The sequence below is a fragment of the Macaca fascicularis genome, chromosome 5, assembly GCF_037993035.2.
Source record: "Macaca fascicularis isolate 582-1 chromosome 5, T2T-MFA8v1.1".
Taxonomy (NCBI): domain Eukaryota; kingdom Metazoa; phylum Chordata; class Mammalia; order Primates; family Cercopithecidae; genus Macaca; species Macaca fascicularis.
In genome coordinates, this window is record NC_088379.1 from 66,010,183 (window position 1) to 66,031,324 (window position 21,142).

At 34.9% G+C, this 21,142-nt stretch overlaps 1 protein-coding gene and 1 non-coding gene across 3 annotated transcripts; one reads left to right on the forward strand and one right to left on the reverse strand.

Annotated features, from left to right (window-relative positions):
* Positions 1-6,404: 6,404 nt before the first annotated feature.
* Positions 6,405-20,673, forward strand: GNRHR (gonadotropin releasing hormone receptor). 2 transcript variants are annotated; one of them, XM_005555188.4, is made up of 3 exons: positions 6,405-6,979; positions 15,854-16,073; positions 19,908-20,673. In XM_005555188.4, the coding sequence occupies exons 1-3, from the start codon at positions 6,458-6,460 to the stop codon at positions 20,150-20,152; spliced, it is 987 nt and encodes a 328-aa protein (XP_005555245.1). In that variant the 5' UTR covers positions 6,405-6,457; the 3' UTR covers positions 20,153-20,673. The 2 variants fall into 2 exon arrangements, with proteins under 2 accessions (XP_005555245.1, XP_005555246.1); XM_005555189.5 differs by having other exon boundaries at positions 15,982-16,073.
* LOC123573778 (small nucleolar RNA SNORA62/SNORA6 family) lies at positions 13,247-13,397 on the reverse strand. Its single transcript, XR_006698512.1, has one exon. It is a non-coding gene; the product is annotated as a small nucleolar RNA SNORA62/SNORA6 family (small nucleolar RNA).
* Positions 20,674-21,142: the final 469 nt, after the last annotated feature.

The following is a 21,142-nucleotide window of genomic DNA, read 5'->3' on the forward strand; positions in this document are numbered from 1 at the left end:
AATTCAATAAATCCACTACAGTAAACCCAGATGAATCATTATTGTTCCAGAATATCTTGTCTAAAGTTCATCTTTCCAAACAGGAAGTTTCCTTATATTGTATGGTAAAGTTAAATGCAGGTAGTTTAAGCATTTAAGTGTAACTATACTAATTTTAGGACATATTCTTACATTTGACAAAACACTTGTTACCACATTTTTTTTTTCCTTTTTCTTTATCTCTTTCTCACAGGAGTGCAATGCAAGTGCATTTTCAGGTAACTAACCATAACCCTAGTTAGCAGAATGCCAGTTAATCAAGTTTAACTATTCAAAGACTCTTGCTTTAAAAGATTTTTCTTTGTTTTTATGGATGCTTTGGCGATCTAGTAAAGAAAAAATTCTATACAAGTAATACTATATCATAGACATATACTCCATCTATGAAATTATACCTTAAAACAAAGGCCTTGTATGTGTGATATCTGCATCACAAACAAGGAGAAATAAGCAGAGGGAAAGGGGTTTTTATTCTTCCCATTCCTATGATCATTTCTACCTTTAAAAAATAGTGCTAATAAATTTCCAAATTATACATTGTAGCAAATCAATTAGTGGAAAAATTTCAGGTAAAAGTAACTATAAAGGAAGTGAGTGATTTACCTGAATAAAAGTACTTTTCAAAGACTTTATTAAATAACTACAGCATCTCTGGGCTTCAACAGTGTTTTTTTGTTTTGTGAGACAGGATCTCGCTCTGTCACCCAGACTGGAGTGGCTCAATCTCAGCTCACTGCAATATTCACCTCCCGGGCTCAAGGGATCCTCCTACCTTAGCCTCCAGAATACCTGGGACTATAGGTGGGTGCCACCATGCTTGACTAATTTGTTTTAAATTCTTTGTAGAGATAGGTTCTCCCTATATTGCCTAGGCTTCATCTTTGTTTTAATCTGATTTCTTAAACATTTTAAAAATACAATATTTATTTTTACAAAATTTCATTTTTAAAAAACTATTTTATTTTAAAAGTCCTAAAATAAGAAAAGAGGAAATAATAATAAAATAGAAATGAATATGTTACATAGAAATTAACAGGATGTCAATTTCATTTGTGCTTAGTCTTACTGAAACTTAGAGAAACAGATAATACTAATAATAGTATTTTTCTAAATTGTATTTTAAAATCTTATTTATATTATTATACATTTGCATTGTAAATTCTTTTTTTTTTTTTTTTTTTTTGAGACAGAGTCTTTTACTGTCAGCCAGGCTGGAGTGCAATGGTGTGATCTCAACTCACTGCAACCTCTGCCTCCGGGGTTCAAGTGATTCTCCTGCCTCAGCCTCCTGAGTAGCTGGAATTACAGGCACACACCACCACACATGGCTAATTTTTATATTTTTAGTAGAGACGGGGTTTCACCATGTTGGGCAGGCTGGTCTCGAACTGCTGACCTCGTGATCCACCAGCCTTGGCCTCGCAAAGTGCTGGGATTACAGGTGTGAACCACTGCACCCGGCATAAATTCTTAATTAATATAACTATTGGGGATCTAGCTTTCAAATTTCCAATTCTGAACAAGGTGGAAATAAGATATGTTGTATTTGAAAATTGAATTGCATCATGAAATAGAAATGCTGTGTGCCAACAGATTATCGGCAAAAGAACAAAATTAAAAGTATACTCTTTTTACTATAAGCAAACTACATAAAGTTTATGTAAATAAAAATATCTTGGCCAGGCGCGGTGGCTCATGCCTGTAATCCCAGCACTTTGGGAGGCCATGGCGGGTGGATCACAAGGTCAGGAGTTCGAGACCAGCCTGGGAAATATGATGAAACCCCGTCTCTACTAAAAATACAAAAATTAGCCACACATAGTGGCGTGCACCTATAGTCCCAGCTACTTGGGATGCTGAGGCAGAAGAATCGCTTGAACCCAGGAGGCAGAGGTTGTAGTGAGCCAAGATCATGCCACTGCACTCCAGCCTAGGTGACAGAGCAAGACTCCATCTCAAAAATAAATAAATAAAATAAATAAAATCTTATAAAAATACAATATAATTATAAAATATGTTTGGAAATATCAAATATGAGCTTTGGCTAGCCTTATTTTTGGTATCCACAAGTACAGTGTGTAGTACATAATGCTTAATAGATGGTTAATTGAATTGTTGAAATAAATATAATTCTTACATTGCTAGTTTAAATCTTTTTATATATTTCTAATTACACTTAAAAGTAAAAGATTACTACTTTTAGTATTTAGTGAATATACATTTTGAAAAATAAACATACTTATTATGCTCCTGCTTTTTTGTTCATTTCATATGTTGATGATTCATATTATATATGCATTTCCTTAATCTGTTCTCCAAAATCTCACATAAATTTTCAACCATAATTTCCCATCATTTACCTGTAACACATCTATACTGAAATAAAAATTGCAACAATGTTTTACAGTGTGATTCTCCAAATAATATGCACTCTTGGAATAATGAAAGTGAATCTGCCATGTTAAATGCTGTGCATAATTTAGAAAAATTTGTATGACTTTTAGAATTTGTTGCTCTCCTTCACAGCAATTTTGTGTAAATATTTCCTCATACTACTTCATCCACAGTCCTTCCTCAAATGCTTCCATTTAAACTTAAATTTTAAAAGTTCCCCTTTTACTCATTTCACAGTTGTCATAGACACTATCATTCTTGGCTCAATAAAGTAAGTCATGTTTTCAAAAACTAAAAAAAAAAAAAAAAAAATTCTTTTTTTTCTGATATTGTGCTACTTCCATCTTCTCTCCTTACCGAAAACAAAATTTTTTTCCCAAACACATTTTCATGCCCATTCTTCTTATTTGAAAGAGCTGCCTTCCTCTATTATTTCATTCTCATGAGTAAAGGTATGAAAAATATTTCTTGCTCCCTGGGTGACTTCTAAACTATCATCACTCTTTCCCTTCAGAAGTTGGACTTTTAATAAAACAAACAAACAAACAAACAAAAAACTGGCTAGTTAGTTTCAAGAAGATGATGGGAAAAATAATACGAAGAAAAAAAAGTTACTATAATTGAAAATCAACTCAGGTGATAATCAGCAGGAGTTGCTCATCCTTAGAGCTGCCTGGGCTCCTGTTGGCTTTCTAGGTCTTGTGTATCATGAAAGAGACCTTCATTATCTAAGACAGTCTCCCTTTCTTGCAACCAAAAGGGCCTGTTAACATGGCCCTTCATTTGCTAAGGACTATGGCACCTGGCTCATAGACCTTTCCACCCCAACTGCTACCAGAAAGGTAGCATTACATGGCAGTTAAAGACAGGAGCTCTGAAGGCAGACTGCATGAGACATAAGTACAATTCTGTGGTATCCTAATTAGGGAAAAGGAGTCAGGCTAGTGGGAGCAGGGGAAAGCAAAAAGAAAAAGCAGATAAGCTACAAGGACACATAGCCCTCCTGCACAAATAACTCTCAATATTCCTGTGCCCAACTATCACCAGACACCTGCAAGTTAGCGCACTGTAACCTTGGCATTATCAGTACTGCACAAAGCCCTCTTCAGCATACAGCATAAACACCATCCTATAAAATATCCAGCAAGCCCTTGTTTCTTTGAAGTCAGCTTCCCTTCCACTGATCCTGCCCATTGTCTCCCTGGCAACGTATTTTCCTACTTTCTCTAGCAAATTTGCCTTTCTTTTGCCTACAACGGTAAACTCTTTTGCCCCTGCACCACCGGCCTAGATAGCCACCGCTCCCCCATGACAAACTCTAATATGGATCAGGTATGTAAACCTCTCTGCTTCACTTTCCTTAACCATAAAATGAAAATAATAGTACTGACTTCTAGGGTTGTGGTAAAGTCTAAATGTGTTAATATGTGTAACATGCTTAGAAAAGCGCCTGACACAGAGTAAGTACCCAATAAATGTTAACTATTAGTAGTAGTATCAATATGGACAACACTTCAAAATCTATGTAGTTGACTCATCCAACAACTTAGATTCAACAACTTAGAGCTCCTCAAATGTGTCAAACATCATTCACCCTCTACTTCCTCTACCAACTTTCATAGCCACACCCTGCACTTTAGGGCTTTATACGTTTCATGTTGTGTAGTTAGCAAGGGTTTTCCAAATAGACTAAGTCACCTGAATTTTGATTGCCCACTATTCACCAAATCCCTTCAAGGCATTCTCTGTATGCTACACAGTAAGCTTTGTGAAGCATAAATCTGGCCATACCTACCCTATATTACTCCATTCTTTATATAGGTAAAGCCTAAACTCTTTTTCTTGGAATATAGGCTCTCCAGATTTGAAGACTGCCTCATTATCTACACTTTTGCTCTCACATACCCTTTGAACTTTCTCACATTATCTTCATATTTAAGTGTGCTGCTCCAGCTTCTAAGCATGCCCTCCCTGTCCTCATACCCCATTCATTCCCCAGTCACTTATTACCCTTTATGCTGTAGACCCATTCAGCTCCATTGCAGCCTCTTCCCTATTCAATCAGTCCATCACTAACAAAGAAAGGGAGGGAGAAAGACAGGAAGAAAAGGAGGAAAAGGGAAGGAAGAGGAAGGGAAGGGGAGGGGAAGGAATGGGAGGGAAAGGGACAAATAATGAAGCTTTTATGCTCTAATCTTTCTCCCCTAGATATACAAGACAAAGAGCAAAATACACTTCACTAAAATCGAATTTTTACATGAATGTTCTTTCCTTTGTTCTTTTGGTTGCTGGTTCACAAAAACTTTTCATATTCGTATGTCTTTCCAATGGTTACTCTGTTTTGTTCATTTCAGGCATGTGGCCCTGATCAGATTAACTGACATGATGTATATGCAAAGCCTTTTGAGTTCTTCAGAAAAATAAATTATCTTAGTCAAGACTGGTTATAAGGAACTTATTATAACTAATGTAGTACGCACAATTTGTTTTTTTGTAATTCTCCTAGATGAGTCAGAACTTAGTTTTGACATAGGTAAAAATTTTATGGTCACAAATCTCAGGTGTGAGAAAATCTCTTTCTTTCATATGCTGTATAAATAGAGGATATAAATATTTCAAGCCTGGAAGTAGTGAGAGAAGCTGGTAATCCTGGACATATAGTGACAGTCAAAAAGGAGCTCAGGTACAGGACTGGTCTAAGCTGCTCAAGGTTCAGGAGACAGTCAGTACACAGGGAAGCTGAGGAGATACGTAAGATATGTCTAAAACACTTATCTAACCTTCTGTGGTAACAAGCTCTTTAAAGGGGCTGGATGATGTTGTGTTCACTTTTTATCACCAGCAAAGGCTAAGATAATGTATATAGCAAATATTTAGTAACTATTTATTAAATAAATAAATATTTAAGACAGAATAAACAGATATAATAAATGAACCAATAAGAATGCACCATCTAAGTCAAAATAGTCACTTTGATCCTTAACATTGTACCTGCTTTGGCTGCCGCAGAAGCAAACTTGTTGGCATTAGACAAATCAAGCTGGTGATTTAATAAATTCCAATGTAAGTCTTACAAGTATTAATAAATAACTGTCCAGCACTCACCATGAAAGTTAAAAAAGCAACACAGAAAAAGTTCCTAAGTGGTCCCAATTTGAAATGATCAGATAACCTATAAAGGAACATATTCATATTACACTAATATAAACACATATAAATGCACTTACGGCAGTTACACAGTCTTCTCTTCAATAGCTAGTTCCCCTATGCATTAATGTGTAAGAACAGCAAGTATAATATTTAGATAATTATAAAAACCAAGGCAATAATTTAAAAACTGATTAACCGTTTTACTCTAACTTAAGCATGGATCTGAGCAGTAAGATTGATTAATAAATTTGAATGCAGCCAATTGGATTGATTCTAATGTAAAGTTTTAATTTGTTGTAGAATAATTTTAAATGAGTGTATTTGTCCAGTGTTGGAGTGCTCAACAGTGTGTTTGAAAAGGAAAACCAAGAAATGTTTTTGAGAAATGTGTTAATTCCTTAAGACAATGGATTTTAATTGGATCAAGTTGTTTGCATTTTTCTTCATTATCATTCTACATCTGTATATTGGACAGAACACTAACGCTAAATAGTTCTTAGAAAAAAATTTTAAAGTTATTTAATCATAATATCATGACTGTCTTTTAAATTCAAAATTAGGCTGTGAGTATCCTTCTTCACTTAGGAAGAGTGTTATGAAAGCCAGGCCATCTGCTGAGGTGCTACAGTTACATGTGGCCCTCAGAATGCGTTTGGCCTGCTCTGTTTTAGCCCTCTGTTGGATTACCAATACACAAAACAAGTTAACCTTGATCTTTCTCATTAAGTATCTCAGGGACAAAATTTGACATACGTCTAAACCTGTGACGTTTCCATCTAAAGAAGGCAGAAATAAAACAGGACTTTAGATTCGGTTACAATAAAATATCAGATGCGCCACAGACACAAGTCTTGAAGCTCTGTCCTGGGAAAATATGGCAAACAGTGCCTCACCTGAACAGAATCAAAATCACTGTTCAGTCATCAACAACAGCATCCCACTGATGCAGGGCAACCTCCCCACTCTGACCTTGTCTGGAAAGATCCGAGTGACAGTTACTTTCTTCCTTTTTCTACTCTCTGCGACCTTTAATGCTTCTTTCCTGCTGAAACTTCAGAAGTGGACACAGAAGAAAGAGAAAGGGAAAAAGCTGTCAAGAATGAAGCTGCTCTTAAAACATCTGACCTTAGCCAACCTGTTGGAGACTCTGATTGTCATGCCACTGGATGGGATGTGGAACATTACAGTCCAATGGTATGCTGGAGAGTTCCTCTGCAAAGTTCTCAGTTATCTAAAGCTTTTCTCCATGTATGCCCCAGCTTTCATGATGGTGGTGATCAGCCTGGACCGCTCCCTGGCTATCACGAGGCCCCTAGCTTTGAAAAGCAGCAGCAAGCTCGGACAGTCCATGGTTGGCCTGGCCTGGATCCTCAGTAGTGTCTTTGCAGGACCACAGGTAAGCCATTATACATAAACTTATTTGGATATGGTGATCATAGATTTCCTATCTAAATTTGATATAAGGTCTTATCAAAGGAAGTACTATATTACCTTTAAGAGCTTGGGCTCTGGAAGTCAGAGAGCGAAGTTTAATTCTGGCTCTGTTCTGTTACCTTGGGCAAATTTCTTAACCTCTCTGGTTTCAGTTCCTTTACTGATAAAATGTAACATGGGGGTTAATGCTTACTTAATACTGCTTTTGTGATGAATAAATAAATAAAGTGGATCACATAATATCTATTATGTAGCAAATGCTTCCCCCCAAAAATTGCGATTCTCAAACTTGACCTTATCTCCATTCTATTCTTCTATTTTTCTTTTTGTTCTGGTTGACATGGCTTTAACGTTTAGTTGAGATAATTTTTAGGAATTATGAAATTTGCCTAGATAGAAAATATTTATAATGTTTCTTATTTAAGGTTTCTTGAATGGAAATTTTAAGAATTCTGTCACTGCAGCTTAGAGAGAATTATTCTTGATTAGTATGTTGCTCTGCAGTTTGCAGCTAAATGGTACTGAATATAGAAGAAAAGTAAGACAACTTGGATGTATGGAAATCCAAATATTTCCCTAAAGTTAGCTTGAGTTTTGCTGGAGGCAGCTTATTGAGAAAGCCATATGGCTGACAGAGTAGGCACAGGCCCTCCCCACAGAGGGCAGTATCTTCCCAGGTTGCCTTCATCAGAGGCAGACCGGTTAACTGACCTACTGAACCTACCATTTTAACAATCAGATCCCTGAAAAAAGGGACAAATTCTTGAAAATAACAAAGAACGTTAATAGCAGATGAACAAGTTTTCTCTTGCATGTAAATGTACTACATGCTAAACCCAGGATACAAGGATGTGTCAAGAAATAAATCAGAATTAACTAGGATCCTCCAAAACTTGCCTCTGAAAATGGAAATTTATCTAGACTTTTTAAACTGACCAGATGGTCAAAAAACAACAACAACAAAAAACTGCCATGCAGAATTCACTACATAGCACAAGACACTAGAAAGCTGGATAACTGTTTTATCCCATCAATTTCTCACTTTAATATTTCTTTTGAAAATGTGTGTGTGTCATGATAAGAATAATGGGAAAAACTAAAATGTTTTCATTTTCTGAAAAAAAATTTATGATTTCTTTCACAGTGATGGAATATATAAGAAAAACTTTAGCAAACATATCACCTGAAATGAGGTGATTTAGCTAAGGCTTATGCTCTTAAAATTTTCCACATTCTTTCTTTATACTTTTGCACCTGTGGTCCCAGCTACTTGGGAGGTTGGGAGGGAGGTTGAGGTGGGAGGATCACTTGAGCCCAGCAGTTCGAGACCAGACTGGGCTGGGGAGGCCCCATATCAACAAATTATAAAAAAATAAAAATAAATAAATAAAAAATAAAAAAATTAATGCTGGTCATAATGGCATGTACCTGTGGTCTCAGCTACTCGGGAGGCTGAGGTGGGAGAATCGCTTGAGCCTAGGAGGCAGAAGTTGCAGAGAGCCATGATGCACCACTGCAACTGCACTCCAATCTCAGTGACAGAATGAGACCCTGTCTCAAAAAAGAAAAAAAAAAAAGTTTTTGGGAAAATTTATGTAGGCTCAAATGGCCCAAATGGAGTGGAGTAAAACAAAGACTTTTTAAAAATCATCTGTCAATGAGATCATCAGGGGGCTAGGGTGGTATCAAAGATAATTGATAGTAAAAGAGACATTTCAAACAAAATACAAAACTTGACAACAAATTGGATTGAGAGAGTTAATAATAGAGCGGGGGAAATAAAGTTCCAGTTTTCTTAGCCAAGGAGTTTAAATAGTAAAACCATTGACATTATCCGGTTGAGAAGGGGAGTGTTTGTTTGTCTACCTATTTGTTTGCAGAAGGGAGAGGGAAGGCAGGCTATGAGAAGTAAAATCATTTGCTTTAGGACATGACTGTTGGCAATATAAGATCTGTCTAAGTACAACTATGTGGAAAGTAGTTGGTAATTTGAGATGCTGATGTGGATTAAAATCCAAACCAAAGTAGAAATAATCCTATTTGCAATAATAACTGAAGGGCAAACTCACGATTTGATTCTTCTTAGAAGAAGTCTCCTAGAGGCTATAAATGAAATATTACTTTATCAATCCAATTCTTTTCATCTAAATATTAACAGCAATAATAGAAAGATAATGCCAAATATTTATCTAACTTGATGTAGCAAAAAGAAAATAGGACCTTAACTTTGAATTATTTAGGAATTTCATGTAATAGTCTGATCTCAAATACATTACTAGAGAGATTTATGTGAACATGAGCCACAGAAAATGATGTTATTTTATTTTGTAAAACACATGACTCATCCTTATTTTCAACAACACTTTAAAGCACTTTGCTGAAGCTTCCTGAATAACCTCACATAAGTAATGTTATTTGATATTTACATTAACTCTATGAGGTAAATAGGAGCTGTGTTATTATCCCTACTTCACATCAGAGAGCTAAGGTCTAAACCTTTGAAGACAATGGTGTTAAAATCCTTTTCCAATAATCCAAAGTAAGAAACACACACTACATTGAAAATGTGTGTCTCTGTCTCTCTTTCTCTCACACATATAACTGAGAAAAAATTTTGATGAAATCAATATTCTATTCTGTTACATTTCATTTTTTACTGTTGATTGAAACTCACTGCTGAGCATATCCTGTTCAAAAAGCACTGATTTGAAAGGATCCATTGGCATTCCCAGTGTCACGTACTCTGTTGGACTCATGTTGTCATATTCTTTTCTTTTATTATGGCTCTCTGCAATCTCTCTGAATAAAAGAGATTTCAATCCCATAACCAATGTTACATATATTTGATGAGGAATATGAGAAAGAGGGCTTTTTATTTCTAGACTGTGACACATGATGAGTGTGTCTCATGCTTCACCATGGTCTGTGGATAAGCCCATTGACAAAGGCACATCCTATTGTACCTAATTTATATGAAAAGGGTAACTTTAATTTTCATCCTTTGGTGGACATACTAATTTTCTATTACTTGAGTAATTCATATCTCAGTTGAAAAAAAATCTTAACAAACATGTTGTCACCACATGTGATAATTTGGTGGTGCATTCTCAGAAGTTTTAGAATAGTGTGGCATAGAAACTTTCAAATTTTATGCTAGTAATAGAATTCTTTTTAAAAATTCTATATCACAATGTACCCCATAAATATGTACAATTATTATGTGTCTATCAAAAATTTTTTAATGAAATATAGTACAAAAATCCTGTACATAAAAAAATCCTGTACAAAAAATCATCATGAATGACACAGAAATAAGTGGAGCTGCTCTGGTTAAAATAGAGGTAAAGGAGGACCAGTCCTCCACTTGGTTATTCACTAGCTCCCAGTCACAGTTACTAAAGACTTCGTATCTCCTTGCAACAAAGTTCAAAAGGCAATGGGGATAGTAAAAGTGGCATGAGTGTGAGATTCAAATGGAGTTGGGCTCAAATCTCAGTAATACTGCCTACCAGCTATGTGACTTTCAGCAAATTACTTACATTTAAAAGAGTAACTGTAAAGAATAAGTCATACAATTTATAAAATCACCTAAGACTTTACACCTTAATTTTAATTACTAATTTAATGTTTATTTTTCTTCTTTTCCTTTCTTCCTAAGCCCATCCTTTCTTCTTACCTTCATAAAAGAGTTTTTGAAGTCAGGAAAGAAAGAGTACAGAAATATGAGTATGGAATTGTTGGTCCTTTAAGAAACTGCAAAAAAGAAATGCTTGTATAAAAGTGGATTATTTCAAATATTTCAAAATTATAGCATGCATTCTGACTGATTACTAAATTTGGTCAAACTACTCCCTGGTCACAAAGCTATTGTACTCTGCAAAACTATACATGCCAGAGCACAGTAATTCAAGTCTTGGAGGTATCGTATATAAAAGTGGGGAAAGAGGGAAAGAAAGAAGGGAAAGGAAGAGAAGGCAAAGGAAGGGAAGGGAAGGGAAGGGAAGGAAAGGGAAGGAAGAGAAGGGAAGGGAGGGAGAGAAGGGAAGGGAGGGAGAGAAGGGAAGGGAAGAAGAGAAGGGAAGGGAGGGAGAGAAGGGAAGGGAGAGAGAGAAGGGAAGGGGAGGAAAAAGGAGGAAAGGTAGAAAAGAAAAAACAAAAGGAGGGAAGGAGGAAATGAAAAAGCAACAAACACCCTGGGATAGCTTTGGTTTTAAGGCCATCTGTGGTTAGGTTGGTAAATATAAATGGAAGAGAAGACATTTCCTAAATTAGATGTGCCCATATCTACTTATAAATCACATGGTTTCTAATAAGAGTCACTTAATACCACAAGAATTCCAGAGTAGCAGGTTATTTGCAGAAAGAGTTCATAGCTTATCTGTGTTAAGCTTAACACTAGTTTATCTGTGCTAATATAGAGCATCACATATTGACAGCTTTTAAATTACGTGGTTAACCCAGGCCTGCGGGCAAGAAATGTGGGCCTCTCCTTCATCCTTAGTGTAAAGATATGCTGTCTGAAGATGTGTGGAGGCTTGCCTTAATGCATAGAGAATTTACTGGTGTAGAATGCACTACTGACATTGGCAAACAGTTTAAATTCAATAAATATTATTACACAGGTACAATATGCCAAACATTGTGCTACAACATAGTACCGTCCTACTAGCAGAAATAACAACAGCAATAATGTTGATGATGATAAATAATGCTTGAGGACATAAATATGTGCCAGGAATTTGGCTAAAAGCTTTTACATGCTAGGTTCACAGAACAGGCAGTGAATAAATCCATAAATAAGCTTTTACATGCAATATTTCATATAATGCTTCCAACAATCACATAAATTATGTACAATCTTTACCTTTATTTTACATATGAAGAAACTAAACCTCCAATATTATATAACATGCCCAAGATTACTGTTTAATAAGTGGACATCTCAGTATATCAGTATATCTAGTTATCCATATATGGCCATATCCATAGCTAGCTCTTTTAACTGCTACACTCTACCCACCTCTGCCCACTGAACACTGCAATATTGTCTATTTCCTTTTTACCTGTAGGAGGCTGGGGAAGAAAAAGGCAGAAAAAGCTTGAAGTGAAAACTGATGCTTAAAAGACATCAAGAAAAATATGTATGATACACATTTATAAATATATAAATGCATGTGGATACATATAAAAATTGTGAACTTCAAGTTTTAATTATAATAATGGTTAGGATTTATACAGTGCTGTGCTCCAGGCACTATTCCAGGTGCTTTGCATGTATTAACTCATTTATTGTCATGATAGGCCTTAGAGGTAGATATTACTATTTTTTCCATATATAGATGAGGAAACTGAAGCACACATCTGAAGATAATTATCTTTGGATAACACTAGGTAAGGGTATAATTAGTGTGGGTAAGGTGAGTGTTAAAGATAATATTCCAAGAAGAAATGAACAACTGCAATTGACTGTGAAAAAAAAATGAGAACAGAATGTTCTTGTTTATGGCAAAATAAAACAAACGCTGATGAGAACCAGGGTCAGGGACAAGAGAGGAGAAACATACCAAAATTAAAGAAATAAAATCCAAGAACAAATGAACAACTAAAAGCAAAGTGGATCTCTATATTAATCATTCAAATGAACATGGTCTTGGAGCACAAAATAAATGGAACTAAGACAATAGCAAGTTAATTTATGGGCAAGTAAGATTCTGAATTTTTGTACACTTTATTATACCTTTCTTAAAATTTACCGGTCTATCTTGTATTACCTGGATCACATACATTTTATATCTCCACTACCAAATATTAAATTCCTTGATTGAAGGATATAACTGCTTTATCTTTTATGACAGAGAATGCCAGCTATAGTTAGTTTTACCAAAGAATTGCTTAAAAAATAAGCATGTGTTAAATAAGATAGCCATTAACTCAATCATAGTACTATGTTTCAAAGTCATTGCTAATTGAAAGTTTCATCAGGGCTTTTTTTTAAACATATTTTTTAAACTATAAATTTTTTTTCCAGTTACAAATGAACCAATTTGGACCACACACAACCCATCTTTTTAGAATCTTATAGCAGAACTCACCAAGTTGGTGTGAAAACGGAAAGAACAAGTAACGCCCGAGAGGCCTGAGCAAGAAATATAGACAAACACAGAAAAAAAAACACACTGTTTTTCAAATGTGTTCATCTCTCCTCAAAACTGGCATGCAACAACATTATACTTGTGACAAGAACTACTGTCAAACTCCACTCATTGGGCCAGAGACCTTTGTGGTGCTAGCGAAAAACTTGCTTCTCATGTAGCATACTACCTACGCTTGTGATTTCATCAGCCAGTCAGTGATATCATTATGCCTTTAAAACATGAAATATTAAGATGAAAATGTGGCCCAGAGCATAGAAAAAGTAAAATTCAGGTCATCCGGTTCCAAGTCCAACTGGGATGGTACAGAGAGAAGTAGCTAAAACCTTAAAGAAATTCTCGGGTTCTACGTGAAGTAACCATTCCAAAGACTTTAACTGACAGCCTCTGTTGGATCTAATTCAAAGCTGAACTTTAAATAAGGTCAGCTTGCAAAGAATTACAGAAAACTGAAAAGTTCACTTTGTAATGTGGGAAAAAAAGTCTGAATCATAAGATAAACTTAGCTGAATGCACTTGTCGGGGTTTCTTGACTGCAGGATGATTGTAAAATTATTAGACGCCCTCTAGTGGATTAATTTAAAATCATTTTTTCCCCTTGAAGATTAAAAAAGATCTGAAACTGAAATCAACTTTTCAACTTATTTAACAGGGCCAAGGTTTCGTTCCCTTTTGAGGTGATGGGAATGGGAGCAGAGTATGTCTTTTTTTAAGAAAATAAAGTATCTTAAAAATATTTTATAGTGTTTTTTTGTTGGTAGCTTAGAAAAGAATCATGTTTCTTAATACTGTAATTAAAATTAAAATTTTCTAATTCAATCAAAAACAAAAAATAATAGAACCCCTCATTTGCTTAAAATAAAAAAATTGTAACATTTTTGTTTGAATTTACTTTCTATCAATTTAAAAATGCTTACACTCTCTTTTCATTTCATTTTAATAATGTTTCACAGTAAAATGAAATTTCTCAGGGAAAAAGCTTATAAATAACTAGGTAAGAAGTGTTTACTAAATAGAGAAATAATGAGTAAATGTCCATTAGAATTTATTTTTGAAAACTACTTGCAACATTTTCTTAATTGTTGATTCAGTTTGTGTTTTTAAAAGTTGTAGGATAAAGGCTTTTTAAAAATAATTTGACACTCAAAGAAAGGTTACAAGAATCATACAGATTTCTTGGGTACCTTCACCCAGATTTTCTCAAATATTAACATTTTACATTTGCTTATTTATTTTATCTTATCTACATTTTCCCAATTGCTTAAAAGTAAGTTGTAGACATGATTTTTCTTTACCCCGAATACTTCGAAGTGTGTTTAAGGCCTCTCACACACAGCCGCAGTAATGATTGTCAAAATAAAAAATAAATTTAACATTGATATATTACCCCTATTTAATTTATATGTTCTATTCAGAGCCCATAAGTTGTCCCAGTTTAATTTTTGCCCTTTTAACAAAAGAAAATCCAAGATTATGTGGTGGATTTAGTTGCATACCTCTTTAGTATTCTTATAGCTGGAACCATTTCTCAGTCTTTTTTTGTGTTTCATGATATTGACATTTTTGGAGAGTGCAAACCAGTCATTTTGTAAAATGTCTCTCAGTTGGGATTTGTCCTCTCAAGGTTAGATTCAGGTTATACACTTTAAGCAAAAATACCAAATTAGTGATGCTAAGTTCTCAATGCATTACATAAGGAGACAGACATTGTCAATGGGTCCTATTATTGGCAATGTTAACATACTTATCTAGATATTTCTCTTCTATAGAGTTATTATTTTATTCCTTATAATGAATAAGTATCCTGCAGACTGATACTTTGAGATTTTGTAAATATCCTGTTCTCCTCAAAGTTCCATCCACTATTTTTACCAGCTATTGATGATTCTTGCTGTAATCACTTATTATAGTGATTACCAAATGTTAATCACTAATTCTGTTTATTCCTTTTCACTTATTAGTTGGCATTCTACATTATGGAAGAGGATTTTTTCACCCATTTATTTGTTGTTTTTGTTATTTTGTAATTTTTACAAGTATGGGCTCATGGATCCTTACTTTATTCAATAGTTTATCATTCTTTTAGATCAGTTTCTTTTTTGTATTTTAATGCTTAAACTGCCCCAGATTTGGCCAGTGGAAGCTCTTTTCAGCTGGTTCCTGGATTGTTTTTTTGTTTGCTTTTTGTTTTGACATGTTCCATCTTTCTTTGAGCAACTGTCTCTTTATGTCTTGTGACCATTTCTTAAAATGTCATTTTAATAGGGTTTCTGTCTCTAAAATAAAATTTAAATACGCATTTTGGGGGGTACATTCTAAGTGCCAGACACAGTTATAGTTACTGCAGATATAACTTATGAGCAAAATCACTTGCGAAAAGTTTACTCAGCATAATTGTACTGGAAACTGAAATACAAACAACATTTAAATCCTTGAAAGATGATTATTCTTCAAGGTTGAAATAATTGCTAAAAAATCCAAAATCTTGTAGATCTATTGACACTTACCCAAACATATTTTAAGTAAATAGTCACATGACTTTTCATAGAAACATCAGAAATATACTACTAAGGAACTTAGAAATTGCTTTAGGTAACATGCTAGAAGGCTAGCAGAGTACCAAAGAGAAAACTTTCAAATACCATTTGGAAAAAAGTAACATAGCTTTTTATTATCTCATACAGTTATACATCTTCAGGATGATTCATCTAGCAGACAGCTCCGGACAGACAAAAGTTTTCTCTCAATGTGTAACACACTGCAGTTTTCCACAATGGTGGCATCAAGCATTTTATAACTTTTTCACCTTCAGCTGCCTCTTCATCATCCCTCTTCTCATCATGCTGATCTGCAATGCAAAAATCATCTTCACCCTGACACGGGTCCTTCATCAGGATCCCCACAGTATGTATTCCTTAGATTTAGTGTTATTTGTGGGCAGTTTTTAAACAGTGATACTCAACACAGAGTGGCAATGAACTATGTGCCAGATACTGTTCTAAGCAGTTTGTATATATTAGCTCATTTAATATTCACAATCACCCCATAAGGTAACATTTTTATTATGCTTTTATCATCCTCAATTTACAGATAAGGTAACTTAGTATCTTCTGCTGTTCTACATTTGCATCATGAAATTAAAGAAGAATTAATGATTATTCCATTAAGACCCAGGATAAGCATTGGCAAATGGTTTCTGCTGGGTAGCAAGTACAAATTGTGATATCTAGACTATAGAAAAGTACAACCTGTTAAATGCTATCCAATAAACTAGCTAAAGTGAGCTGTTTCATTTTATATTCAAATCCCCTATATTTATACAACGTAAACTATGCACATTTGTGTGTATGTTAATATGCGAAATATTATTGACTATGTAATTGATGATTTCATTCAAAACTTCACACATGTGTTTGTACCTTTTTGGCTTTAGTAAAATGGTGCATTCCCAAAAATAAAACATATATTTATGAAATATAAACATTGTTATGTTGGCATGACATCCAAAACACATGTTATCAATGACATAGTACATAAGTTATATCTGGTACAACTTAACAGGGAAATCATCTTAACTATTATAGCATGAATAGTCTCAGTAGGTATTTTCAAAAGAAAATATTCATGGTGATGCTTTCTAATAGGGAATTGGGCAGTTTTCACCTGCCAGCACAAAATGGTATTTAATATTTCCAAAAAAGTATACTGCAAAAACAATTTGCCTTCAAAATCTTATCTTGAGAGATTCCATTTTATAAACGATATCTAAGAAGGGTAGAGGGAAAATAAGAAGGTGAATCTCAAATAGGAGTTAATCTGAAGAAATATTAGCAGTACATAAGCAGAAAAACAAAAAAGCAGAGGCAGGAAGCCATAACTATTATGAACACATTTATTTATTATTTTATTTATTTGATTAATACATACTGACTACTCAGCGTTGCTGGAAACTGTGCTAGGTGGGGATACCATGATGAATAAGAAAAATCTAGTAAGTATCCTGCTTTCATGGAGACTACAGTCTAGCAGAAAAGTCATAAACAGTAAACCAATTATCGACTGTGATGATGTTTCAAAAGAAGAAAAAGCATGACATGTTGTGGTTGTCTTGATATTTTTTCATTTTCAGTCACTTGCTAAGCCAAGATGATTTTCTGAATTTTAAATGGATGTGTCACCAAAGTTTACAGATATTGAGGATTAAATGAATAGTGTGTGAAGGCCAGGTGCGGTGGCTCATGCCTGTAATCCCAGTACTTTGGGAGGCCGAGGCGGGTGGATTGCCTGAGGTCAGGAGTTCGAGGCCAGCCTGCCCAATACGATGAAACCTGTCTCTAACAAAAACACAAAATTAGCCGGGTGTGGTGGCACATGCCTGTAGTCCCAGCTACTCAGGAGGTTGAGGCAGGAGAATCGCTTGAACCCGGGAGGCAAAGGTTGCAGTGAGCCGAGATTGCATCATTGCACTCCAGCCTGGGCAGCAAGAGCGAAACTCTGTCTAAAAAAAAAATGAATAGTATGTGAAAAGAGCAAAGCCTCTAGCAAGGCACAGAGTAAATAGTAATTAGTTTTGTCTGCCAAAAATCCATAATCAGTCTGTATTTAATAAATTACTTTAATATTTCTAGACAAAAAATAATTTCATAATTAAAACACCATGCATGTAAATGTTTTCCTCTATATGTCCACTCTTTGGTGACCAATTAATAAGAAATTTCAAAATGACTATTTCTGAATAGCATTATCTGTTTCCCTCAAAAAACAAAATATAGTATGTGAAGAGTATTTCTTACTTAACACAGAAGTTCTCTATTATGAAATACAAGAACAGATTTTGAGCACTTCAGAATTGCACCTTTTTACCTTTAAGAACTAAGTTCAAAATTTCAGGTAGGCAGCCTGACTGTAAAAAGTCAGTAATTCCATTAATTTCCAGCAAATTTCTTCACAAGTGTAACCTATAAACTTTAAAGGCTCTATTAATATGAAAAGTGAAATTATTTAATCTATCATAGAAACAAGCACACAGTTGAGATAGATAATTTGGGGTAGTACACTTTCATCCACACATGATACTTACTGTCCTTAGTAGCAAAGATACTCAGTGAACATAATTTTGTTTTGAAGTCAGAATTCACAAAGCAAACAAAAACATAGAGTGGGGAAAGGACATCCTGTTCAACAAATGGTGCTGGGATAATTGGCTAGCCATGTGTAGAAGAATGAAACTAGATCCTCATCTCTCACCCTATACAAAAATCAACTCAACGTGAATCAAAGACTGAAATCTAAGACCTGAAACCGTAAAGATTCTAGAAGATAACATTGGAAACCCTTCGAGACATTGGCTTAGGCAAAGAGTTCATGACTAACAGCCCAAAAGCAAATGCAACAAAAACAAAGATAAATAGATGGGACTTAATTAAACTAAAAAGCTTCTGCACAGCAAAAGAAATAATCAGCAGAGTTAACAGACGACCCACAGAGTGGGAGAAAATCTTCACAATCTGTACTTCTGACAAAGGACTAATCCCAGAATCTACAGAGAATTCAAACAAATCAGCAAGAAGAAAACAAACAATCCTATCGAAAAGTGAGCTAAGGACATGAATAGACAATTCTCAAAAGAAGATATACAAATGGACAAGAAGCATAGGGGAAAATGCTCAACCTCACTAATGATCAGGGAAATGCAAATCAAAACCACAGTGTGATACCACCTCACTCCTGCAAGAATGGCCATAATCAAAAAATCAAAAAATAATAGATGTTTGCAGGGATGCAGTGAAAAGGGAACACTTCTACACTGTTGGTGGGAATGTTAACTAGTACAACCATCATGGAAAATAATGTGGAGATTCCTTAAAGAACTAAAAGTAGAACCATTGTTTGATCCAGCATTCTCACTACTAGGTATCTATCTGGGGGTGTGGGGGGCAGAAGGCATTATATGAAAAAGATACTTGCACAGGAATGTTTATAGCAGCATAGTTTGCAATTGCAAAAATACAGAACCAGCCCAAATGCCCATCAATCAATGAGTGGATAAAAATATGTGTTATATATATGCTATGGAATACTGCTCAGTGATAAAAAAGGAATGAAATAATGGCATTTGCAGCAACCTGGATGGAATTGGAGACAATTATTCTAAGTGAAGTAACTCAGGAATAGAAAACCAAACATCATATGTTCTCATTCATATGTGGAAGCTAAGCTATGATGACAAAAAGGCATAACAATGATACACTGGACTTTGGAAACTAGGGGGAAAGGGTGGGGGGTGGCAAGGGATAAAAGACTACACATTTGGTACAGCATACACTGAGATCTCAGAACTCACACCGAAGAACTTATTCATGTAGCCAAACACCATCAGTCCACCAAAAAAACCTATTAAAATTTTTTTTAAAAATTTTTTAAAAAGAATTCAACTGAGCTCAATCTCATCTACTCTCTTAAATTTATATGTTAAGACTTTGAGTATCCCATATTTCAAATCCAAATTAGTTTGGCAGAAATAGGAGCACTATCGTCTTCAATATTTTCTATTCATTATGTGACATAGTGGAAAACTCTCATTAAAACATGCTTTTCAAACAAATTATTATTATTTAAAATACTGGAAATTTTCTCCCATTGATTAAGTTGAATTAGTGATGCTGTCTTCCTTTTTGTCCACTTCGGTTTCGTGAGAAAACTGATCTTTAAACACCTGCTCTTTTCTCTATCCAATAGAACTACAACTGAATCAGTCCAAGAACAATATACCAAGAGCACGGCTGAAGACTCTAAAAATGACAGTTGCATTTGCCACTTCATTCACTGTCTGCTGGACTCCCTACTATGTCCTAGGAATTTGGTATTGGTTTGATCCTGAAATGTTAAACAGGGTGTCAGACCCAGTAAATCACTTCTTCTTTCTCTTTGCCTTTTTAAACCCATGCTTTGATCCACTTATCTATGGATATTTTTCTCTGTGATTGATAGACTACACAAGAAGTCATATGAAGAAGGGTAGGGTCATGAATCTCTCCATCTGGGAATATTAACACAAATGTTGGAGCATGTTTACATACAAACAAAGCAGGATTTACACTTAAGTTGTCCTTCTTTTAGAACCTCCATTTTCAGAGCCTCAATTATTAAGGAAAAATCTTCAGGAAAAATACTAAAATATTTTCTCGTCATCATCAGCTTCTAAATTAATCTCTGCCTTTTCTGACCTCATATAACACATTATGTAGGTTTCTTATCACTTTCTCTTTGCATAATAATGTACAAATATTTAAAATACCTGCAGCCTAAGGCACAAGAATGCCAAAAAATCAAAGGCGAGAAACCACAACACAGGTCTATACTTAGCATGCTTTGGTGAGTTTTTCTCCAAAAGGGGCATATTAGCAATTACAGTTTTATACTATATAGTACATAGAGCACAGAGCCCCTTGCCCATAAGATCAACTTTCCCTCCTGTAGTTAAAACGAAAAAAAAAAAAACAAATGGATCTGTTTTTCTCTTTGGCTTCAAAAGCATTCCGACATTTGGAGGAGTCAGTCACCAACCCCACCAACCACTCCACCAACCTGACAAGACCATGAGTAGTTCTCCTTCATCCTATTTATGTGGTACAGGTTGTGAAGTGCCTCTCTATAAAGGGAAATTTTAGAGGGGTTAGGATTTGGACAGAGGTTTAGAACATTCCTCTCTAGGCTGTATAGTCTATGGAGTTTGTGGCAATTAACTGCCGTAAAATAACAATGTTTCCAAATTCAACTAAGAAAATACTCATACTGAGTATGCTCTATGGATAATACGCCCTCTATTTTAATAATGTGAAGAATTTTTTGTCTATCCCTTGATCTCACTAAATCCATATTTCGTAAATAACTGAGAAAAATGAAAACAAAATTTAGCAAATGCACAAGCGAAAAGATGCTTGATACATAAAAGGAACTCTGGAGAGAAAACT